This window comes from Ictalurus punctatus, chromosome 3, assembly GCF_001660625.3.
Source record: "Ictalurus punctatus breed USDA103 chromosome 3, Coco_2.0, whole genome shotgun sequence".
Lineage (NCBI taxonomy): Eukaryota > Metazoa > Chordata > Actinopteri > Siluriformes > Ictaluridae > Ictalurus > Ictalurus punctatus.
In genome coordinates this window covers 8,391,000-8,417,622 of record NC_030418.2, presented here as the reverse complement: position 1 = coordinate 8,417,622, position 26,623 = coordinate 8,391,000, and the positions used below count along the sequence as shown (strand labels likewise).

At 37.5% G+C, this 26,623-nt stretch overlaps 1 protein-coding gene across 2 annotated transcripts in view; it reads left to right on the top strand.

Moving 5' to 3' along the window:
- Positions 1-26,623, top strand: part of itga9 (integrin, alpha 9) — an 81,520-nt gene that overhangs the window by 52,515 nt on the left and 2,382 nt on the right. For both annotated transcript variants that reach the window (XM_017463683.3, XM_053679516.1), the window contains 12 exons: positions 4,200-4,352; positions 4,853-4,929; positions 6,497-6,644; positions 11,954-12,040; positions 12,259-12,338; positions 12,706-12,795; positions 16,418-16,526; positions 16,757-16,864; positions 20,005-20,130; positions 20,371-20,490; positions 20,671-20,766; positions 22,497-22,616. In XM_017463683.3, the coding sequence (XP_017319172.1) occupies positions 4,200-4,352; positions 4,853-4,929; positions 6,497-6,644; positions 11,954-12,040; positions 12,259-12,338; positions 12,706-12,795; positions 16,418-16,526; positions 16,757-16,864; positions 20,005-20,130; positions 20,371-20,490; positions 20,671-20,766; positions 22,497-22,616 (1,314 nt within the window). The remainder of the gene's footprint in view (positions 1-4,199; positions 4,353-4,852; positions 4,930-6,496; positions 6,645-11,953; positions 12,041-12,258; positions 12,339-12,705; positions 12,796-16,417; positions 16,527-16,756; positions 16,865-20,004; positions 20,131-20,370; positions 20,491-20,670; positions 20,767-22,496; positions 22,617-26,623) is intronic.

The following is a 26,623-nucleotide window of genomic DNA, read 5'->3' as shown; positions in this document are numbered from 1 at the left end:
TATGATCCACACTTCACACACTAAAGTTGCCAAATTTTAAGGATGACTTGAGAGATTTTGTATAAAGTTACTCAAACTCCTTGTGTATAATATTTAGGGTGACTTTACGGCAAATTTTATGGCAAAAAATGCTGTCTTATTTGCCATCCAATCAGCTCTTTTATATTTCATTGACCTTTTGTTTAACAGCATGAGGTTGCCTTTAAAGGAACAATCGACCCTGAACGACATGTTAATTTTGTGATATTAAACGGCAACATAGATTTATTTTGTACTGAAGTTCTGAGTTGATATTTTTTTAGTTTAAACTTTTTCGTCAACATATGTTGGTCTATTTTCACTTTGGTTTCATACATTACCCACAATGCCATTTGACTACCTGTTAATATTCACGCCAGTGGGAATTAGCCCCTGCTTTACCTAAATAGAGCGATGCAGCAGCACTTTAAAAATGGAGAATTTGGTTTAACTCACTCACCTCCTCATCTGTACGCTCGGCTCACACTGATCAGGTTCCCGAGATTTCACTTTCATGCTAATAACCGCTGTCAAAGATATTGTGCTTGTCATCAAGCCAGTGTAACTCAGTGCAACTGTGTGGTATAGCTGCATTACATTCTGGAACAATTGTCCAACAATTGCTGTCTCCTCTAATTCCAAGCGGGATTTCTCATTAATATGACATTGAAAAGAAGCTCTTTCTCTTTTGTTTTTTTTTTCCACTAACAGCAAAACCTAACTGTTATCCTTTATGTTTGAGATTGTTCAATATTTTTCTCCTATTAAACACCATTGAAGCTGCTCTGGTGCTGGCACTGTCCTCCTATGACTGCTAACTTCTCACAGGATTAATGAAAATACAGCACAAGACAACAAATTAACACCACATATTTAATGTGTTTCGAGGTGGAGGTTTCCATTAATGATCTTTGGATGAGAATGATATGCCCAAATAAAAATGGGAATGAATGCATTTGTTGTACTCTTACCATGATTTAGAGCATATACAAATTAGCAATGCTGTCAGAAGAAGGATTCAAGGAAGTTTATTGTCATTCCAAAACACGGGCTACGTGAAAGGAACAAAACTAAGTACTGAGGTCCCAGTAACAACAGCAAAGAATAAAAACACTAAATATAATATAAGCGGAGCAATAAAATTAACAGAGCAAGAAATAGGTACTAAACATAAACAATAAAACACTACAACTTACTATACATCAGTAAATTTTTTTCTGATGAGTTATCGCACATGAAAGAGTGTAATTGCACATGAAATGAAGATGCATAAAGTGGATATATTTACAGTAGCTATTTATTGTTAATCAAATGTTCTCACTTGTAAATGTTAAGTGTAAATTTGTTTAAATCCATGGCTGTTAAATAGAACATGGTCTCCTGTTTAAGTTTTGATCTTAAGTCATAAAAAGGCTAGATATTATTTCCTGCATAGCATTCATGCAGAAAAAACCTGCATGCACTCAGAGAAATAGCTTTTGCTATTTAAAATGGAAACCATTGGAGTAATCAGAGCACACTCTGGTTACAGACCTGATTGGCTTGCGCTTGCTATGTGGTACATAAGGAACAGTTTTTGGGGGGTTTGTTCCAATAAAAAAAAGAGAAGCTTTTAACACTGGGCGCTCTACAGATGCTCAGATAGATTGGGTTCCCCTCTATAGGGGTTCTAAAGAAAGGAAGGTTATGGTGATGAAGTGTTAAGTGCTAATATGGCATATTTTATACTGTCATGAGAAGTAAATGAAGTTATTCTTAGTGGCATTCTCAGATTTGGAGCATTTTTTTTACAGGGGCAGAGGGAAATGTCCACATAAATGTGACTAGAGGTTAAAGTCTGACTGGAGGTCAGCTTTGATTTCTTAGCATGTCTGTGTAGTTTATCTTCTAGTGATTATTTTTGGAATGTTTATTTTTGCAGTTTAAGCTTGTATGTGGCCAATTTTATTGGCCAACAAAGGATTCTTCATGCCTTTCTATTCTCATGTGGCCCACTGAAAATGGCAGACAGACTGCCAGAACCCTGTGCCGATGTCTGGATGTTGACGTCCTAATCTTAAGTGGTCTCCAGGGCAGGGGATCATTGGCAGGACAGTTCACTAGGCCCATACATGCAGTTTTCTTTAATTGTTACTGGAACTAGAAGGCTATTTATCTCTGTAAACCGTAAGCTCATGTACTCTAAACATTACTTAGATTTTAGATTAATTTATCAAACTTGGCTCTCTAGTGTGCTTCCTATATTTACTTTTGGTCACCTACTACCATTTCTTCAGTTACATTATATGGCCAAAGGTACATGGACACCTAACTGTCCCACCCATACATGAGCCTTCCATAAAATGTTGCCACAAATTTGGAAACACACAATTGTGTAGAATGTATTTGTTTGTTATAGCATTAAGACTTCCTTTCACAGGAGCTAAGAAGCCCAAACCTGTTTCAGCATGGCAGTGTCCCTGTGCACAAAGTGAGGTTTATGAAGACATGTTTTAGACATGGATGATGTGGAAGAAAATGAGAGCCCTGACCTCAACCGCACTGAACACCTTTGGGATAAACTGAAACTCTGACTACATGCCAGGCCTTCTCACCTGACATCAGTGCCCAGCCTCACAGATGCTCTTGTGGCTGAATGGTGAAGTCCCTACAGCCACACTCCAAAATCTAGTGGAAAGCCTTCCCAGAAGCGGATGCTGTTACAGTAGCAAAGGGAGGAACAACTCCATATTAATGGCCATTTATTTGGAACAGGCTGTTCAGCAAGCACATTTGGGTGTGACTGTCAGGTGTCCACAAACTTTTGGAAAGATCATGTATATTTCCAAGTATATTTCCATATTTCCAAAGTCTTTAAACTAATTAAGTGATTACTTAACTGTTTATGCAAATATATTATTTCCAAATTTTGCATTTCCATTTCATATTGCCAAGTACCTTTAGGCTCATGAAAACATCCAGATATTCCATAATACGTTCTCGAATAAACCTTTGCTCACCTTTTGACTCACACTCACCTCCCCCTGCCCATTCTTTCTGATATATACAGTCACGTGTATAAGTATTTGGACAGTGACACAATTTTGGTAATTATGTCTCTGTACACCACCACAGTGGATTTGAAATGAAGCAGTCAGGATGGGATTGAAGTGTAGACTTTCAGATTTTCAAGGCGTTTAACAAAATATTGCCTTAACCATTTAGGAGTTACAGCCGTTTTATGCAGAGTGCCTCCATTTTCACACATCATCATATATATATTTTTCACTCTTTCCATATATATAGTGTTTACTGCACATCCAATTTGGAATGTGTACAAATCAGAAAACTTTTTTTCCCCTAAAATATATTTATATTGATTTACAACATCTTGTCATTTTTATTTATTTATCTTTTTGTAAAATTTTATTTTACCCTCAATAAATGATTGGAAGTAGGGAGCATTCTAGGTCCAGTGTACTCTGATGCAGTAATGCTCTTATTTAACTCTGCTGAGGAAATGATGGGTGGGAAGCCATAGGAAAAGCAACAGATAAAACAAACAGAGCAAAGAGAGATGGAGGATGGGAGAGGTATAGCAGCAACCTGACCCGTGTTTCTTCAAAAGGTTTGCAGAGTATGCATTATCAGACATCAGTGATATGAAGTTGGTAGGCACAGAGCTGCTAACAGGGCAGTTTGCTTTTGTTTCCTCTGTGTGGCCAAAGACAATGAAATGATGAATACCAAGCCCAAAATCTATCTTTAAAGAGTTGAGTGATGTTTATCGGCCATAGGAAAGAGGAAGCACTAAAGGCTTACTTTATCCATGTTTCAGTGATATCTTTAAACTATCATGGGTTTTTAATCATATTCAGCATTTTGCTTAAGTGCTTCCAAGTTGTGTGCCAAAATGAAACTCTACTGTTCTGGATCCAGGTTATACTGCCAGGATAATGCTGAAAGGTGCATTATGACTACGTTCTTCTAACTCATGGCATACATTTCACCTGCCGCTGCTTGGCATGCTGAAATATGTGATGAATTTAATGAAATAGCTAGTTTCTCTGAGAAATAAGAAAAAATATGAAGGTTACAATTTGTTAGAGGTTTACTTAAATGGAAATTCCAGTTGATTGATTCATGCATGTGCCATTAGGAACATGTGTACCATTTAAACCTCTGTAATTGCATTTCCACAGAAAGAAGTGAAGGATGTGTTTGCAGCCATCACATTTGAGGCATCGTACAGCCTGGGCAAGCATGTACTGGATGTAGACCGTGGGCGTGAGCTTGCTTCACTCTCTCCTGTACTACGCTGGAGGAAAGGAGACAAGATTGCACAAAGGAATGAGGTTAGATAGCATTGACCATCCAAAAGAGATCATGGTAATGAACTTCCATTTGTTTTTAACCTTTGCAGCATGATTATGTGAAGGACTGATGGCTTTATTTGAGCAAAGCTCATCTTAATGGCCACACTTTTGTTAGCCCATATGTTATACCCTGTAGTATAAATATCTTTCAGTACATCAGGAATCAATTATCATGTAATTAATATTCATTCTAACTATTCACAGTTTTTATTTTTAAAAAAAGTACCCTAAAAGCAAAGATGCTAAATTTAGAATTAGTCCAACAAAAATATTATTTTATTCTGGTGGAGTGTAACTGGAATTCAGTTTTGGAATCTTTAAAAGTGAAGATTGAGCCGCCCTTGATCAGAAAAATGTCTATGCAGTATCCAAGCACAGTGTCTGAACTCTTGCACAATAGCACCCTCTAGTATTAGATTTACCGTTTATCACGCTGACATTTAAGTTGTGTAAACATCCTGTACTTTGTCCATTTTCAGACTTGGTTTGAGAAGAACTGTTTGTCTGATGACTGTGCTGCTGACCTGAAGCTACATGGCAAACTGTTGCTTTCAGGGTAAAATCTTCTGTCTGTTATTCTGTGCTCTTCCTCGTTACTCACATTGTACTTGGCTGCTGCTTGCTGGCCCATTTTAGGACGCTGACGTCATAAAGGTTGAGTCGGTGTGGGTGTGTATGCTGGGGCTCTGACACATGCTTGGCTCTGACTAGCGCTGGATGTCAACCATCTTCCAGCTCTTAAGGAGGTCTCAGAGTCTGCTTTGTAATGATTTAGGTCTTTTTGTCCAAATGGCAGTAGTGTTTCCTTAACCTCGCAGCTGAAGTCATATGTGAACTTTTCACCAGTACAATCATTTAGATGTTTAAAATCTGGTGTGTGCATGTGTGTGTGTGTGTGTGTGTGTGTGTGTGTGTGTGTGTGTGTGTGTGTGTGTGTATGACTTCTCCTGTTCATGATTCAGAGAGAGACGAAGATGATATCCCACCGGTGAATATGCAAAAGGAATATGTGAACTGTACTAATTTTTGTCAGACTCAACATTAGAGAACCTTCCCTTACAAAAAAAAAATTATATATATATATATATATATATATATATATATATATATATATATATATATATATATATATATATATATATATATATATATAGGAATCCTGCAGGATTTTTTGTTTGTTTTATTGAACTGTAATTGAATTGAATTGAATTGAATTGAATTGAATAAGAATTGTTTTATAATTCTATGAAGAAAAATAAATGATATGCAGGAATTATGTCTTGCAGGCCTATTTAAAACACACACTACCTGCATGACTATTGTGTAGGATAGAGCTGAAATTTTGCAGGACATGGTGAGTGTTTGTATCCTGCTGGATACCTACAGAAGAAATAACTTCAAAAGCAAAGTATCTTCCCAAATGAATAATTTGATTTATTGAAATTACACATAATGACTGAAGGAACCTGTAAAAATTTCCAAGCCAGAGTGCAAATCACACATATATATATATATATATATATATATATATATATATATATATATATATATTTATATATATATATATAAATTATATTTGCCGTGTTTGCTAGTAAGCAAGCTAAAGTTACACTTACCACTGTGTCACGAATACATAACAGAACAGTAATTTAGTACACCATAAGGATGAAAGAAAAGACATTAATAAATTTGGGACTTTACCCCTACGGATGGTGACAGTTGTTCATCTTCATCATCATCATTTACAGAAAATAAGAAGTTGTCCTGCAGGATAGATTAAGTATTTGTGAACGTTATTTTATTTTTGCAGGAGGTGTGTTCAGGAAGGATTAAATTCTGCAGGACTTTTCCCTTGTGCGGCAGGAGTGCTGGAAATTCCTGCATGTTTCTGTTGTACTGAAGGCTCTATTCTAAACCCTATAAGAATATCCTGCACAGCAATCGTCCTATAGAAAAATTAAAATTCTGCAGGATTCCTTTTTTTGTGTAAGGGTTAGAGACATATTGACATAGGCTACTTGAGGATGTGCTTTGCATGCATATGCCATATTGATTTATCATCATCATGATTTAAGGCTTCATCATTAAGTTGTTCTACATATTCTGTCATGTTTTTCACTCAGACATCACATCAGGCCTCATCTTGCTCTCGGAGGGGTGAAAAATGTCTCTCTCAATATAACCATTGTCAATGCTGGAGATGACGCTTACGACACCAACATCTACCTAAATTTTTCCAGGGAGGTTCACTACATAAACTTTCTGCAGAGGGTGAGTCATTAAAACACAGACATATGTAGCATATTCTAGCATTGCAAACATTCTATAGAAAAGGAAGTTCAGGAAACAGGAGGTGCAACAGATTTACTGATACGAGCTAAAGCAGCTGGTTATCATCATACCTCAGCCTTCTTTGATCATCATTCAGGAGCATCTTTTCAACTGACCTCCAGTTCCATGTGTTTTACTGAAAGAAAAGTTATCAGAACACATTCTGTGGTAAGACCATGTGTGCCCTATGAGATATGAGTCACACTGGACTTGCTCAGACGCGAACAATGTGTGGATTTTTCTTTAGAAAGGAAAACAACAGAACTGACAGACATAATCGCTGTTGAGTACTTCCAGTTTCGTTCCCTCGAAACGTATTCCATCTGTCAAGCATCTTTATAAATAAGTTTAAGAGTTGCACAGAAAAACAAAATAATCTAATAAATATCATTTGCAATTTAAAAATGCGATTAAATATATACAGTGGGGCCCAAAATCTGAGACCACTAGTGACCATGAAAGGCTTCTGTTTGGCTTTCTTTTTTATTTCATTTTCATTACAAATGATATTATCAGCAATAACTTGAGTGAAAAGTAGAATCTTAAAAATATTTATGTGAATTTCAGAGTTTCTTACTATTTGATGTATCCTCGAGTTGATATTTTACTCTCAAGTTTGTGTAAAAACCTGATGATCCACATTAGATCATATTCATCGATGTGTCGTCTGAACACATGCTTCAATAGAAGGGATAAGACTAACAGAGAAGCTGACCTTTTGTACAAAGAAGTTAACATGGTCACAAATTTGCTTACATGTAACCAATGCCCAAGAAATTGTGCAACATCTTGAATATTGAATAGTCAGACCCTTGAAAACTTTTTTTTTTATTATTCAAATTTCTAAAACTCTTTATTATCAGGGTAGTCTCAGACTTTTGGACCCCACTGTACTGTATATTACTGAATGCATCACAGTAACTAATAATAACTAGTATTATTTCACACATAACACGAACAAACCACAAAATTCAGCATTAATTCACCATGAGAAAAGTTTCTTACAGTCAATATAACAAATGATTGTGTTAACTGCTGTTTTAAAAAAATAAATAAACCAAATAAGCCAAATAATATCTGCATCCATGCTTTTCATACCATATATGAGTAAAATTAAGTCCACAATGGCCAACCATGAACTTGATGACCAACCATGAACCAATAATGAACACCAGACCCGAGATAATTTTGACAGTTTGGAAACTGCTGTAATTAAATATTTGCTAATTTATAGAATGTGAACTTATTATTGTGTTTTTTTTTTCAAGTTTACTAATTCAGTAAATAATGTTAAGTTATTAACATCATTCAGTAGTTAATGTTAAGGGAACCTTAATATTACTAGCTATGTATTGTATATGTAGTTATTTGTATATTCTCTTCTATCTAGCGTCATTTATATCCTTTTGATAAAGCCAGGGTTTTATGGATGGTACAGAGGGCGTGACCCATTTGGAAAGAACAATACATACAGGAATGGGCACTGTGTTAGCTATTACTGTACACACTGTTAAACGCTCAAAATATTCCAGCTCAGAAAAGAGTCAGCAGTGTTGATATGACTCCTTGCAGAGCAGAGGTCAAGCCAGAGCAATTCCCATGGTGCTCTTTCACGTGTTGCTGGACCACATATTAACTCGTGCACTCCGTTTGTTTTGTAGTAGAGTTCACTGTTTATGCTTTTTACAGCCTTATTGCTGGGCTGAGCTGTACCAGCTGATGGGTTTCAGAAACTCGCTCAGTCTTTAGAGTCTGCAAAGCAGCTGATATGTAAACGCAAACACAGTGGACTTCATTAGAGATAGAGAATATATATTCCCATTTCTTTGATTTAAGGAGATAAAGCAGCTATATCACAGCTTATAAACAGAATGATGTGTTAAGTAAGGGTACTGTTCGATGGTGAAGGGACAAAGGGGGAACAAAGCAAATGACAAGATCTAGGACCTTTTAGCATTCAAGTAGAGTTTACATTTGCTTGTGTTAAAATAAATGTGGGAGTGCTGTGAGAAGAGGAGACGAAAGTAAGGGTCTCCTGGGTCTTGTCATTTTCACTAAACCATCTCTGAGTGAACTGGCTATCAGAGCACAAGCCAGTGAAAGTGAGACAAAAAAAAAACATGCAGAACATAGAGCAAACAGGCTCCCATGTCCAGAGAGAGAGCGTCCATATGTTGGGTCTTTCTCACAGACTGCCAGGTGGACGATGGGTAAACAAACTGTCTTCACTTCATTCACTTCCTTTGCCCTGTCCTGAGGGAGCCTTTGTTGTTTGTGAAGCAGAACCGTGCAGTCAGGAAATAGAGGAAATTCTGACACCCCAGTAATCCCAGGACTCCCCTGTCATTATTGGTGCAGATGTGTGTGTGATACTTATTTACTCTCACCTTCTGAATGTAAAATAACACTCTGCCACACTAGGCCACACTAGGTGCTCATGGACTAAACTTTGTCTAAACTGTGATGAAACCAGTGAAACCAGTCACATGCAAAGTGACTCAAATATACACAGCCAACACATCCTAGTTTTATGGTGTATGTTTCACAAACATTTCTGAGCTCTCCCATCCCTCTTATCTGCATAGACTATTTATTGATATGTTTTCTTCCAAGTGCACTCTAGTCAAGCTAAGAATAGCTCCATTGTATACTCAGGGAGGGGGGGGATGGGGGGATGGGGGGGGTGCATAAGGTCCAAGACTCGTGTGCAGCTCCAGAGCCCCCAAGTCCTCAGCTTCCCCTTCTGCACAAAGTTTGATGAGCACCAGTTTGTCTGTTTTATCAGTGCACTTGTCAAAGTCCTGATGGCTTTCAGCTTTCTTCAGTCTTCCCACGCATGGACCACGAATGTTCACTCGTTGCAAGGGTCAAAGCCTTATTGTTTACACAATCCAGCCAAAGAAGCTACGCAGTGTTTGGACAAACTTCCAAACACACTGTCTGGAGGTTTTCACTTTAATTGTCCATTTTTTGTACGGTGTACTCTGTGTGTGTGTGTGTGTGTGTGTGTGTGTGTGTGTGTGTGTGTGTGTGTGAGGATAAAAAAAAATGTGTCAGGTGCATTTTATTGTACATGTCCTTTATAAGGCTGTCATGGTTTGTGCATAGAAACCACAGAGAAAATTCATGGTCTTACAGAATTACTGGTTTTTGCTGTTTGACCTTAGTAGATTAATAGATTTTAAGAGTATTATAAATGTATTATAAGTCAAAGGATTAAAGGTTGAGAGAGACTGCAAAGATAGACTGCGCCATTGAAACATAAAACTGCAAGTTACTTGCAAAGTTATTTTTTCACGTGGGTTGTGCTTCAGCACTGCTCCTCTGCGCGGATGAATCTGATGGTTTGAAGTATACATATGAGTTGCGTATTAGCTCCAGTAATTGACAATGGAGGTGGTGGCGGATAAGGTTTTTTGGAGTAGAGGTGAGTTGCTCTCTCTAAAAGCTAGCAGAAGATTAGTGCAAGTTACCACACGGACCATAGCAAAAAAAAAAAAGAAAAAGAAAAAGAAAAAACATGGGAACAATGTTAACCCTCAACTGCTCAGTTGTATAAAAATTAGATAAATGTCTAAAAAAAAGTCTCTCTGGATAAGGATGTCTGCCAAATGATGTAAATGTACAATTGTGGCTTTTATAAAGACACATGTCAACATAGTCACTTGTGTGAAGTGTATAGTTTTGACATCCTGCCTGAAACAGAGGTCAGACTACTCATGGAGTCATTATTACATTTTTTTTTTTTTATTGCATTGTCCCATGTTTTAATGCATACAAAGCTCACTGCTGTTTGAACAGTCCAAAAAGGCTCTATCAATGTCCACTCACTGGCCACTTTACACCTGCTTATACACCTGATTTTTATGCAATTCTCCAATCACCTAAACATGTGGCAGCCGTACAACTCAAAAAATCAACAGTTCAAGAGTTTTCAGTTAATGTTTACATCAGACTGGATTACATGTTTACATGTCTATGACTTGAATGGGGCGTGGTTGTTGGTACCAGATGTGCTGGTTTGAGTATTTTAAAAAATGCTGGTCTCTAGAGTTTACAAAGAACAGTGTGTAAAACAAAAACAAAGAAACAGTCATTCAGTGGCAGTTCTGCTGCTGAAAACATCTTGAATGAGAGAAGTCAAATGGCGAAAATGGCCACACTGTTTTCAGCTGACAGGAAGGCTATACTGTAGTAACTCAAACAACCACTTTTTAAAAAAGTGGTGAGCAGAAAAGCACCTCATAATGCACAACATATTGAACCTTGAAGCAGATAGGCTACAACTACAGAACACCACATTAGTTTCCACTCCTGTCAGTCAAGATCCGAGGCCAGAGTGGGCACCAATTGAGCAACTGTGGACAACTGAAGACCGAAAAGATGTCATCTGGTCGGATTAATCTAGATGTTTAGCATCTAGATTAATCCAACCAGATGATTAATCACAAATTTGCATCAACAACAGAAATCTGTGGATCTATTCTGCCTTGTGTAAACAGTTCAGACCGGTGGTGGTGTAATGGTGTGGGAAATCTTTTCTTGGCACACATTGTGTCCAATACTACCTTATTAAGCATTGGTTGAATGCCACAGCCTGAGTATTGTTGCTGAGAACATGCTTCCTTTATTATGCCTACTTCCAGTATCATAATGAGTGCAATGTCACAAAGTCATCTCAAATTGGTTCCACGAACGTCTCAATGAGTTCAGTGTATTTCAATGGCCTCTGCAGTCTCCAGATCTGATTTCAATACAGCATTTTTGGGATATGGTAGAACGGGAATAATAAAGCCCTTATAAAGTGGCCAGTGAGTGTATATAAGAGTTGTGATGGATGTTAATGGTTAAACATGAAATGTTTACTTTTATTAATGCAGGTTAATGTAAGGATGAGTTTTGCAGTCTTTTACATTGTGTCAGTGACAGTTCACATGTAGTACAGCTGTGCTGGATTTCTCTGACCTAACATGATCTAGAACATGTCCATTTTGAGTCATTTCCAACTTAATTTTTTTAATCCTTTAACCAAACTATTTCCTCCAGTTATTCTTTTTCTGGATACTAACCACTCGGTCATAGTGATTTTCTTTATCAGTGTCACTTGGTGCCTTTAACAAGTTGTTTCAGCTAAGCAGAGTAGCTGATTTGTAAACTGGATAGGCCTTTAAGTGTCGGCTGCTCAGCTGTAAAACCTCACTGATTTAATATAGTATTTTAGTGTTTCCTTATTTCAATTTCTCCTGCAGGAAGAGAAGGGCATTTCCTGTGAACTGATTCAGCTGGACTTCCTCAAATGCAGTGTGGGATTTCCTTTCATGAGAGCCCAGACTAAGGTGGACACATAAGAGCCACTTCACCTAAGTAAAATAGATTGACTTATGCACCCTTTTTTATTAAGTAAAATATGTTGAATTGTATACCTATTTATTTATTACATCTTAATTAGTTTCCTTTAAGAGTGTTAAATGTAATAGATCTTTCAGTAGAAATTTATCAGGGATCTGTACTTCTGGTCTGTTTTTTAATGTGTCTATGTTCATTTTTCTTTTAGTACCATCTGTCTGTGCTTTTTGACACAAGTCATCTGTCTGGTGAAAATGAAACATTGCTATTTTTAGTACATGCCAAGAGGTGAGTTTTGATGTATATACTGTATATTTGTCATTTATTCACTGGTTTACCTTTGTACTTAACTGGTTGGATACCATATTTGGTCTTTTTAAGAAAAGTCTTGATTTTTTTTTAAAACAGCACTGCCCTGATGTGTTTTCTTTACTCATAGACACGTATTACACATTAAAAGAAACAAAAACAAAACTGAAATTAATTCCACCCCTAATGCATTTTTAAGAAGACTGAAGTACAGAAAGTTATTTAGTTAGACCTCACAGGCTGCTAGACTGAAAATACACAATGTATAGTGCTAATGTGTGATTGAACTTTGTTATTGACTGTCCTGTTACTCGCTGTGCCTTTGAATCTTGTTTGTGTAACTTAGCGCCAACCCAGAACATGAGAACAAATTACACGATAACACGTTGGAGCTGTCCATCCTGCTGATGCACGAAGTGGATACAGCTGTCACTGGGTAAGAGTTCAGTCTATCAGAGGTCTAAATACACTTCACATTAAACACAACTCACATTAAACACAACTCACATTAAACACACCTCATGTTAAACAACTCACATTAAACACAACTCACATTAAACGCACCTCACGTTAAACAACTCACATTAAACACAACTCACATTAAACGCACCTCACGTTAAACAACTCACATTAAACACAACTCACATTAAATAACTCACATTAAACACAACTCACATTAAATGCAACTCACATTAAACACAACTCACATTAAACACAACTCACATTAAACACAACTCACATTAAATACAACTCACATTAAACACAACTCACATTAAACACAACTCACATTATACCCAATTCATGTTAAACAACTCACATTAAACACAACTCACATTAAACAACTCACATTAAATGCAACTCACATTAAACAACTCACATTAAACACAACTCGCATTAAACATAACTCACATTGAAAAACTCACATTAAACAACTCACATTAAACACAACTCACATTAAACACAACTCACATTAAACACAACTCACATTATACCCAATTCATGTTAAACAACTCACATTAAACACAACTCACATTAAACAACTCACATTAAATGCAACTCACATTAAACAACTCACATTAAACACAACTCGCATTAAACATAACTCACATTGAAAAACTCACATTAAACAACTCACATTAAACACAACTCACATTAAACAACTCAAATTAAACAACTCACATTAAACACAACTCACATTAAACAACTCACATTAAACACAACTCACATTAAATAAGTCACATTAAACACAACTCACATTAAACACAAATCACATTAAACAACTCACATTAAACGCAACTCAATTTAAACGCAACTCACATTAAACAACTCACATTAAACGCAACTCAATTTAAACGCAACTCACATTAAACATAACTCACATTAAACACAACTCACATTAAACACAACTCAATTTAAACGCAACTCACATTAAATGCAACTCAATTTAAACGCAACTCAATTTAAACGCAACTCACATTAAACGCAACTCAATTTAAACGCAACTCACATTAAACAACTCCCATTAAACACAACTCACATTAAACAACTCACATTGAACAACTCACATTAAACACAACTCAATCTAAACGCAACTCACATTAAACACAACTCACATTTAACGCAACTCACATTAAACAAATCACATTAAACACAACTCACATCAAACACACAGCTACATGGCTAAACTAATGAATAGGCTATGCATACCTGTGTAATGCCAGTATCTGTTACAAACTACAAACCAATAATTCAAGTTTTAAATGGTTATTTTATACTCTTAATGTGTAAAACCTGGACAAAGCATGCTATCTTTTGCATATTAATGTGGCCATTTTTGTCCCATGACAAGCTTTACATTTTCCTTTGAACATCTTGAACGGTAACAGTGTTCAGTGTTAATTATTACTGTACATGATTGTGCACTGCAAACACACCATGCAGCTGAACACTGGCTGAGCAGCTGTTCTGTTTTTATAACACAGCTGGTTGTAATGCTAGGGATTTTCAAAATAAGACAGGTTTAAATCACTCCTGTTTCAAATAGAGGCTTAAACGTGAATATAAACAGTTATGTTCTGCAGGTTGTCCCTCAGCTGCTATTGGTTTTGGATGAAAATTTCTAAGACTTCGCTCCACTATAGAGACATTGTTATTGCTATAGAATTTTTTGTTTTGTTTTTCAGCACGTTTATGTTATATATATATATATATATATATATATATATATATATATATATATATATATATATATATATATACAGTGAGGGAAAAAAGTATTTGATCCCCTGCTGATTTTGTACGTTTGCCCACTGACAAAGAAATGATCATTCTATAATTTTAATGGTAGTTGTATTTGAACAGTGAGAGACAGAATAACAACAAAAAAATCCAGAAAAACGCATGTCAAAAATGTTATAAATTGATTTGCATTTTAATGAGGGAAATAAGTATTTGACCCCTCTGCAAAACATGACTTAGTACTTGGTTTAAAAACCCTTGTTGGCAATCACAGAGGTCAGACGTTTCTTGTAGTTGGCCACCAGGTTTGCACACATCTCAGGAGGGATTTTGTCCCACTCCTCTTTGCAGATCTTCTCCAAATCATTAAGGTTTCGAGGCTGACGTTTGGCAACTCGAACCTTCAGCTCTCTCCACAGATTTTCTATGGGATTTAGGTCTGGAGACTGCCTAGGTCACTCCAGGACCTTAATGTGCTTCTTCTTGAGCCACTCCTTTGTTGCCTTGGCCGTGTGTTTTGGGTCATTGTCATGCTGGAATATCCATCCACGACCCATTTTCAATGCCCTGTCTGAGGGAAGGAGGTTTTCACCCAAGATTTGACAGTACATGGCCCCGTCCATCGTCCCTTTGATGCGGTTTGTCCTGTCCCCTTAGCAGAAAAAAAACCCCAAAGCATAATGTTTTCACCTCCATGTTTGACAGTGAGGATGGTGTTCCAGGGGTCATAGGCAGCATTCCTCCTCTTCCAAACACGGCGAGTTGAGTTGATGTCAAAGAGCTCCATTTTGGTCTCATCTGACCTCAACACTTTCACCCAGTTGTCCTCTGAATCATTCAGATGTTCATTGGCAGACTTCAGCGGGCATGTATATGTGCTTTCTTGAGCAGCGGACCTTGCGCGCGCTGCAGGATTTCAGTCCTTCGCGGCGTAGTGTGTTACCAATTGTTTTCTTGGTTACTATGGTCCCAGCTGCCTTGAGATCATTGACAAGATCCTCCCGTGTAGTTCTGGGCTGATTCCTCACTGTTCTCATGATCAATGCAACTCCACGAGGTGAGATCTTGCATGGAGCCTCAGGCTGAGGGAGATTGACAGTTCTTTTGTGCTCCTTCCATTTGCGAATAATCGCACCAACTGTTGTCCCCTTCTCACCAAGCTGCTTGGCAATGGTCTTGTAGCCCATTCCAGACTTGTGTAGGTCTCCAATCTTGTCCCTGACATCCTTGGAGAGCACTTTGGTCTTGGCCATGGTGGAGAGTTTGGAATCTGATTGATTGATTGCTTCTGTGGACAAGTGTCTTTTATACAGGTAACAAACTGATATTAGGAGCACTCCCTTTAACAGTGTGCTCCTAATCTCAGCTCGTTACCTGTATAAAAGACACCTGGGAGCCAGAAATCTTTCTGATTGAGAGGGGGTCAAATACTTTTTTCCCTCATTAAAATGCAAATTAATTTATAAAATTTTTGACATGCGTTTTTCTGGATTTTTTTGTTGTCATTCTGTCTCTCACTGTTCAAATACAACTACCATTAAAATTATAGACTGATCATTTCTTTGTCAGTGGGCAAACGTACAAAATCAGCAGGGGATCAAATACTTTTTTCCCTCACTGTATATATATATATATATATGAATAGATAAAAATCCATATATATCCTATTTTCATCTTTTTTTTTTGTATATAACCACAAACAATACAATTTTTTATTGTGCTTCATGTTTCAGTGATGTTTTGTGTCACTGTTAAAATGTCAATGTCAACCTTTTTATTAGATAAAAACAGATACCTAATATCTACCCCTGTCTCCACAGTGTGGTTACTCCTTCCTCATTCGTGTATGGAAATTCTGTTGACTCTTCTCACTTTGTTAAACTGGAGGACTTGGAGTGCAACTTCCAGCCTCTCAACTTTACCTTCCAGGTTTGCAAGAATTTAATTATTAGATAGCCAGGAAACTGCAAAGCTGCAAATAGTAGATTTTCTTGCATATTCTAAAGTTTAAAACAACAACAACAAAAAAATTAATTGAAGGGATCTACAGTGACTTTTTGAAACAGTACCATATCATGGTGCTCATGATGATATCTAAAATACAAATAGTTGAAGCTGGACTTCTGCGTGTATCCACTTCTCCAATGTTGTTATTTTAGGTGATAAATAATGGGCCAAGCAGACTGCCAGGCTCAACTGTGGACATAAGGATACCTAACACACTGGTGGCAAATGGAGCCGACATGTTCCACATCATAGACACACATGTGAGTACATCTTTTATGCTGTAACGTTTATATGTCAAAAATGACATTTTACAATTATGTAGTCTGTACAGACATTTGAAAATTAAATTACTTTGGTCTTTTGTAATTGTGATTTCTATTTCATGTCAGCACTGTGACTTATATTTATCTTTGGGTCCATTAGGTCCATTAGTGAAATCAGATTCAGCTGAGCACTTGCCTTCGTCTGTACTTCAAAAATGTGATGATTGTCAGTGTAGCCCAAATATTTATCATTAAGTATGTCACCGCTATTACATAATCATCGTTTAATTTCACAATCATATGTATCAGTATAAAATTAAAAGCCAATTACACAGAATGTGTCAACAAACACAAGGTTCCCTTGCTATGTAAGACAGGCAGGCAAAGATTTAACTTGGTTACATGTTCAATGCGCCCCAGCCCCTGGTTCAGTCCTCGGGTTGCTGTCTATGTGCACAATTTTTTCTCCCGCAAATTTCCTCCCTAATATATTCATAGCCAATTCCGACCCATCGGGCATCTCTCCACTATCACACAACTATCTGCAGTATCTGCCCCCCATGCTCACGATTGGTCAGTGCCGCTGTTATTGACAGGGGAGAGAGTGACTGTCACCCCTCCCTCCCTGAGAGCACGGCCATGAATGGCTGTGGCATCATCAGGATTCAATCTCTGGCCGATAAGGCGAACACTTTTCTGTTGCACCACACAGAAGCTAAGGTCTATCTGCGCTATTATTATGCTTTTAAAAGTGATATAGGGTCAGTAGAAAAGACAATTAAGTTGTGATTTGCACAATTTTAAATAAGTATAAAGATATGAGCAGCTTTTAGCTGCAGTACATTTTGGTCCCTTTGAGAGACAATGATTTTCACACTGCTTTGCCAGTGCTGCTTGGTGATTTCTGACAGTTCAGCAGAGTCATCACTCTCAGTTAATAAAACAGCAAGTGCCTCAAGTAATACTACATAATACTTGTAAATCCCACTCTTATTTTAAATGGAGTAATGAAAGACTAACTTTGAATAAGACCCTTTGCAGGGTTATGTTGGAATGTCGTGATCAGCCTGTTAAAAGTACGCTATACCCAGAGTGGTAAAGGACATTGCAGCAATTCTAAGAGACGTGAGTTCAGGTTAAAAGCAAATATGTGAAAAGGTGAAAAGAAAGCTTACTATGTAATAGAGGTATGATGTGGTACTGATGTGCAGTAACCAAATTCTCAAGTTTTTCATTTTGGGCTGAATGAGGAATATGATATATTTGGGAACATGACGGATTAAGCACGCAGCACACTAGGGAGTATGTCTCATTATAGGTTGAGACATACCAGATCGGTCATTTATCTCTCCTTGAAACATACCAATAGGAACTCCAAGTTCAGACAAGACTTGCAGAGCCTTAAAACGTGGCAAACGGACCCAATTTATAAGCCAGCTTTCATCCTCCAAAAAAATCACGCCAATCTCTAAATATCTGTTCACTCCTATTTGCTAAATCTTTCCATAAAAATCCATTCTACCATATGCACCAGCCTGGTTTATAGCTACCATATGCACAGACCAGCCTGCCCTCCCTTTATACTGTGGCATCTCTTTATCTTTTGTATATTTCATTTCTTTAATGTGGGTTTTAAAACAATATAACATTTGCATATGCAATCAAGGTTTACATTCGTTAGTCTTCTTATGCTTACATTTGCATATATTCAGGACCACGAGTAGGATATGAACGTATTTTTCAGAATTTACCAGATTTTCATGACTACTAAATTTCGTGTGCAAATGCTTGTATGAACGATTTATGAATAAATAAGCAAATGTTTGTATCTAGCTTGATACCTGAGGCCCAGTGTATAGAAGCTGAGATTTCAGCTTTAATTAAAGTTAAATGTGACTGTGACCTGTTTTTAATTGGTCAGTCAGCATCTAACATATTTTAAATTGCTTTTGGTTTGGTTTTAAAATGATGTCTCTAATTGACATTTTGACACTTTAATTCCTGGTGTGCCATTGAATGGTATTTTAAAAAAAAAACACTGCCCTCTGATGAAGCTGTGTTTTAATTTAATGTGTTCCTGTTCATTAAAGACAGTCTTTCTTTAATTGGATTGTTGGCAATGGAATGAGTGATTGTGAGGTTGTAAAACTGCCATTTGTGGACTGGCACAGTACAGTGACAGCACTGTGGGGGGCATGAGAGCAAAACAATGGGGAAGCCATTAGACATTTCCACAGATGGTAGCCCCTTGTCTGGCCGGAGAGGACAGATGTGAAAAAGGCTAAAGGGGGAAGAGCTGCAAGGGGACATTGGTGTGAGGTGGAGGTTAAGTAATAAATCACTTGAAATGAGGAAACCTGCCTCTGAACTCTTACTGATTGACCACTCTTTTATCTCTTAAATCACCCAGTAGGTCAAAGTTCATCCATGTAGATTAAGGATGGCTATCCCAGCACATCTCAGACTCATAGGATACATCAAACATCTTCATAAAAGCACTCTGAAACTGGATACTGCAATGGAATGATGTAGTGTATGCCAAACCTAGACTTATACATTTATGCTGTAAAAATTTAAATTACAAGGTAAAAATAATGGAATACACCATGGTTTCCTGCAGCATCCATTGAAGGAAGCAGCCGACACTCTTTGCCTCAGGCCTTCAGCTGCTTATAAAGCATTTCAGTAAGAGAAACGCTCACAAGAAAGTCCTATTTCACAGAGATTACAATGTATGCAGCTATTCAGAGTGCACTCGTAAGCCATATTCACAATAAAAACTCAGCACAATATCAGTGCATCAGTAATGTTCAGACTTTGCATCGTTCAAACTTCCAGCCTTCAGTAGGTATTTAAACAGGATCAGGATACAGGCATTCACAATCGAAAGATATAAAATACGAAGATATGAAAGTCCCATTGCACTTGTTTTTGTTCCTGTTGTCACTTCACTCTGCTAATGTTGTAATCCTTGCCTGTTCACACATGAGATCATTTCCCAGCAATTCTACCAGGTCTATTCCTGCGTCAGTTTTCCCAGGCTTTCGACTCGGATTGTATGCACGCTTAAACCCTTTCCTGATAAATAGCTGTTAGTCCTGGGTAAGTGTGTGAAAGTCTCTTGTGGTGTTCTCCAGGTAGGTGAGGGCAGAGGGAACTGTACATGGCACAGAAACCCTACACCATGCATCATCATCCAGGAGAGAGAGAATATTTTCCATACCATCTTTGCATTCTTCACCAAGTCTGGCAGGAAGGTCTTGGTAAGCCATGAATGACCTTTCCTCTTCCTGAAAAGTCAACGTTCTATTGAATGTTTTTCAAAATTGTGTTTAGAGATATTTATTTACCCTGCTATATGGTTTCCATGAACGACATATAAATTTAAGACCTTGTTACTTTTAAACTACCATATTATATAGTAACCCCGCCCTCTCAACTGCAGTCATTGTGTTGAGCAGTGTGTGTGTGTGTAATATGATGATGGTGTCCTCTGTCTACAGGACTGTGACCGGCCAGGAAGAGCCTGTCTAACCATTTCCTGTAGCTTAGGATCCCAAGCTAAAGACGAAGCTGCACTTATTGATGTGCAAATGCTACTGAACACTGAAACACTTAAGAAAGTAAGATCTTCCTTGACCAATAATAATCAGTATGTTCGCCACACAAAAAATTGCAAACGTATAATAGTCTTCTGTGAGAAATTTAAATCAACCCCATATCGTAATGTATATTAGAGTGGATTGGCCAGGTTTCTATAAAAATAGGAATAAATGTGTCCCAAATTTTTATGTTTAATACAGGACAGCTCCTCGGTTATTCAGTTTGTGACACGAAGTCATGTCCAAGTGGACAGCCGGGCTATGGAGGTGTCCAGCGGCCTACCAGAGGACATTTCTGTGAGTAGCACTCTATTATCAGTTCTATTTTAAAAATGTTATAGCTAGCATTATGTCAAGGCAGTCCATTTATACTTTGCACACTTACTGAATTGCTTGCTGTGTGACATTGAAGAGAAAGCTCACTCTGGAAATTTGGGTCATGACCCAGGTGCTCCAACACACTCTGAAGCTCTAAGCACAATGAGATTGAGGTTAAGAGCCTCCCCCATCCCAACCCCAACCTCTAAAATTGTTCTCAGATACACAAGCCTAGCCTTTCTCTTTTGCTGGTTGATGGCTGGTCCCAGTAGAACTTGCGATATAGTGGTAGTGGCGGTATGATTGCCCTGGAGCACCTTACATCTCTCAGCTGATTGAGTTGCTGAGCCAGTCATGGACCCCCTAACCCCCGCACTACCAAACAAGAAGTAATTCAGGATAGTACTAATAAAAAGGGCCTGTGTCCTGCCCCTGTTCCCCAGCTGTAAGTAAGTAGATGATCATGCCCCTCTGTCCAAAGGTGTTTTTGTTTTCCATTAAAGTGAGTGGATCTTTAGAAATCAGATCCGCTGAACATATGTATTCTATACCTCAATTAGCTGTGTTCAAGTGCACCAGTTGTTTTAAAATCCCCAGTTTATCTTAGCTTCATTTTAGTGTCTAATTATCTTTGTATTTTTATAAAAAAAAAATTTAAACAAAATGACACTGTGATTAAGATTGTGGAACTTTGGCTGGATTTCTGGGTACCATTTGCTTTGTGCTAGATAGCCAGGCCCCCACTAAAGACTCTTGGCTAGGAGTTGTTGAATAGTAGGGAGGAGACTGGGAGGTGGTGGGGCAGAAACATCATCACTAACAGAGAAAGATGGAAGAGTTGGGAATTTATAGGAAGTAAACTAGGAAGAAGGTGGAGGCCTGGTCTTTCCACCCATGAAATTCTTCATTGAATAGTGTACCTTGACCAACTGTAGGGATTTATATTTTTCAAGCCATTGTATCCAATTTTCACAAGCCATGCAGCATTAAAGTAAACTGGCAACAGTGCTTTGTACTCATTAGCGATGTGGAAATTTGGCCAGCAGTATTGTGGCTCAGGGTTGGATTTAAAACTCTATTTTTGTTACCTCACTTCAGGTTAATTTCTTCTAGATTTTAAGGTTATAGACCATATATTGTGTGTAAGTAGTAAATTATGAGAGAGAGAGAGAGAGAGAGAAAGAGATAGAATGAGTAGCCTTGAGGATGAGTATGCTATAATAATTATGTGCAGTATTTATGAAAAACTAGTATGACACTAATATACAGTATACTATGGAACTAATATACAGTTCCCTTCAATTATTAGTGTTTTTTCCCCTAAGTAATACACTATAACACAATGGCTTTCTTCATATCTCTTGATAGGTAAAGTTGTATAGATGAGCTGATAAAAGATACGTTTATGCTGTGCATTTATAGATTATCATATAATAATATTTTATAAACATTAAATATGTTTTCACATTTAAGGAATGTATTAAAACCAGGCAACCATGCAATACATGATCCAGACACTTCATTCTGAACACATGACTATGGTCTGCAGTGAAATCCAAATATCAGATATTTTATCTTAATTAAAAACTAACTGTGACTGTCTCAGGTTGTGATTGGCTTTTGTTCTTAGATATACAATGTGTCTATTAAAGGAATATGTGTGAGACTTTGCGAATATGTTTGTCTAATCTTCCTTTGTTACGTTACAGCTGGTGTTTGAGGCTCTGCACAGTCAGGAGCCCAGGGGTTATGTGGTGGGATGGATCATTGCCATCAGTCTGCTAGTGGGGATCCTCATCTTCCTCCTGCTGGCTGTGCTTCTCTGGAAGGTATTGTTGTAACCTATAAAAACCCAAATGATTGACTAAGAGCAAACAGTCTTGTGACTCTGGGCTTTAGTCATAGTCATGGCTATGCTGCTTCACCCTTTACCTCCTGACCAGGAGACCCTGTACATTCACAATGCTAGATTGTTTAAATGATTCAACCTGAATTAAATTGCACTGCAATAACTCAGGCAGAAGCAGAAGCTCTCAGATATATTGGGGAAACTGTTCAGTCAGTGCAAAAGAAGCTTACCTCATTTGTGCTAAGAGTCATTTCTATGGGCTCAGTTGCTTTCACAATGTTATAATAATGATGTGGCATTAAATCATGCTACATACTCGCATGTTTCTCTCTAAGATGATTTAAAGGCATTCTTCCAGCATATTACAGTCCCGGTACATTAACAGACAGTGTGGGAATCTTGGATTCCTTTTTATAAGCATCACAAGCCCCGAAGGGCATCTTGTGAAGGGCTGCTTTTGTTGGACAAAATAGCCTAAGGGGCCATCTGAGAGATCCCATCCTGTCATTGCAAAAATGAAAAGGACAAAAGCAAGTGTTCACATCAATTTACAGCATCTCTAAAGAGACGTAGCAATGAAACTGATTTTAAGTTCCCTACAAATTCTTACTTCTTCCATTTTCCACTGGGAAAAACACAACAAAATCTTGGAATGTTGGTACAGGGATACATTTCCCTCCCATTCCCCAACACCCTGAATCTGCCAAAACAAACCCCTTTTACAAGAGCTGCACATATGCAGCATGGAGAAAATTCAGGAAATGCCTGAGGAGAACGGAGGTCTAGATCAATAAATAGCGCTCAAAGCAAAGACAAATCCATTGAGTCACCCAAAAAGGAACATCATTTTTACTGCTCTGACAGTTACTGACCTTCACAGCGGTTTATTTATCTTTCTGATCATACAGTATAAAGATACAGACTGCATGTCTATCACTCCATCTGTTTAATAAATGTACCCCTGAAATATTGTAAATGAACATGTTTGGCAGGGCAGTTAAGGGTTTTCTGGGGGGCCTTGGAGTCAAGGAAACAAGGCTGTGTCCCTGTCCCAAACGGCACCCTTGTCGTCTCACGGTTCTCATTTGCACAAGGTTGTAGGGTGGTGGCCTATTTTTCATTTCTCAGGGCTTCAAAATGGTGCTCATGAGCATCCGGTATGCAGTGCTCTTTAACGAAATGTGCATTGAAACGGACTCGGCAGCAGTCTCGTACCCAAAATTCCATGAGATTGTTAGCAAAGACCAGTCATACAGTAGCAAGAGGAATAAAACGAGAGACAAAGACCTCCAAAATGAAGTCATCGTGTGTTGATATTAATTAAACTTGTCATTAATCAGCATTGCAGCTTTTGTGAAACCCAGAATAACTGATTAAACCAAATATGATTCATTATCTAATCTAGATAATTGCCTTATGAATGTTTATAGCATGCACATCATTTTATATAGAGCTACTGTACTGCCTGCAGTCACCATGGTACCTCATTTGAATTTGTCAGAGTGTTCTTGTACAATATTATTTTGGTAAAGGGACTGACAAAAAGTTAATGAACCCCATTCTTCTTCAGAGTTGACCTTTTCACTGGCTATTGTGCTGTAACCAATTACTTGATTATCAGGATATTTCAGCACAAAACCTTGTTGCCCCTGCCAGAAGGTTCAGACTTGGACGTAGATAGAGATTTCAGCAAGATGATAAGGCAAACATACTTCCCATGACCATCTCAGTCTCCAGAATTAAACCCCAGTGAAAATCTGTTGGAAAAAGGAAGTCCATGTGCAGAAACCTAAGAATACAAAGGCACTTAAGATAGTCTGCATATAGGAAAAGACCAAAATCCTTTACATGTGTAATTGTACATTGTTACTATACTTAAGTATTATTTTGGCATATTTATACTTTGCTTGAGTATTATTGAAATTGAATACATGTAGTCTTAAGTACATTTCCAGGAAAAACAATTTTACTTTTTACTCCTTACATTTTTATTTAGACCTTCAATTTACACATTAGAAATCCTGAAGGTCTCTTCTCTTATCCAGCCAATGATGCGGCACATCACTAGAATGGACTCAGTTTAGGATCCAATCAAGTTCATTAGTGTAGAAAAAAATTATTACGAATCATGCCAATTTGCTATAGGCATTGTGTTGACCTTCTCATGTTACACAGTGTAGTTAGCTTTCTGTGTCCATTTGAAAATGGATAAGCCACCAGACTGCAGTGTTGAACCTGAGGATAAACGCCCCTGGACTTACCCCTGGAATGTTTGAATAGGCTGGAGTAAATAAAGACTCGTATAAAATGAGTCTCGTATAAAATGTCTCCTTTATCTCCATAGAAGGCATGAACTTCATAGAATTTGAAAAAGCATGTTGAGGTTTACATTTGGTTAATTTGCTCTTTGCTATATTTAATTCATCCTGTTTTCTAGGCAAAACTGTGTAGTTGTGTAATTCAAAACAAAAATCATCTTCTACAGTTTTAGTATTGAAAGTTGCATTTTGCATGAAAACAGGACAATAACATAATTTTATCAGTTAAAACAATTTACCTTTTACTTGAGGACATTTAAAACATTTTTTTTATTTCCACATTTTTTGAGTAAGAGTTTGACACATTATCTATACTTCATTAAGTATAATTACTTTATATATTTATACTTTATGCTTAAAATATCACTTATTGTATATTTATTATTAATGAATTTGGCTCATTGTCATCAAGGGTTCTAATAATTCTGGAGGGCACTGTAACTAACTAGGTGAATGCTAATGTTCTCAAGTTGTTGAAATTATTAGTTACTAAGAAAACCAAAAAAAATCCCGAGCAGCAGGGATAAGTGTAGCCTGAATGGTGTTTGTGTTTCAGGCCTTTTACTTCAGGAAAAACTGAGTGTAAACACTTGTGCTCACTAAATCCAGCTTGTATGAATTCAGACCAGCTTCTCCTCTTGCAACCATGACACGCAGATGCTATGCGAGTAACAGTGCCCTTTGTGGAGAATCTTGCACCTGCTAAACATTAGAGCGTGTGCGTCTGCACATGAGTAAATATTTAGTTGGATTCCATTTATTTAGAAGATGTCCTTCATATCTAACAAAAGCTTCAAATGCTACTAACGCAAAGAATTATTTTAAATACAGTTTATTTCATCATTAACCTGTTTTTAATGTTTTATAGTTAATTGTAAACATGGACTGCGTTGGAGAATCAATGAACTTAGAAGCTTTAAGAAGAAATGTAAACAATTAACTTTCAGTAGAAACCTTTGCTCTTATACACTAACAGTGGGTTTTTCTCTTCACGTCTCTGTTTTGTGAGCGTAGAAGTAGAATTTAAGTCAAGAAACTGTCACACTTATGCTATAGGCTGTCTAGTGAATTTTTAGAGTAACCCCTTTGTTCAGCTGTGTTTGATACTGTACAGCAGGTGCGTTTCCTGTCACCAACAAGGCACACACAGAAGAGATAATATCATTAACCAGGGTTGCCAGGTTAATGGGATTGGGCACTGGATAAGGGAGAGACTTTTAGACAAACTATATGCACTTAATTGATAAGATTTAAGTTTCGTTATTTGCTATAAAACAAGATCTTGGTGGCCACTGAGTATTTTAAATTAGCCCAGTCTGCAAACCCCATAAACTATCCTATCTACTGCTCCTCTCCAGCATGATTCATGCCCCAGTGGACCTCTAGTAGTGTTCATTGCGGTTCCCATTTTTGACCACTTTAATAATTCTCAGTTCAGTGGGGCAATGAGCGCGCTGTGAGCCCACAATTTCACAACATCTAGAAAGCCAAGCAAATCAGTTGAACATGTGTCAAGATTTTCAAGTCATTGGTCACTGAAATGAGGTATTTAATATTTCAGTGTCATTTAAAATGTATGGAATTGTGAATGGGGACATTACGTATGAAGCTTATGATTTGTTGAGTGGCTGACTTATCTAGTGAGGCTCTGCCCCAACTACCCCTATGG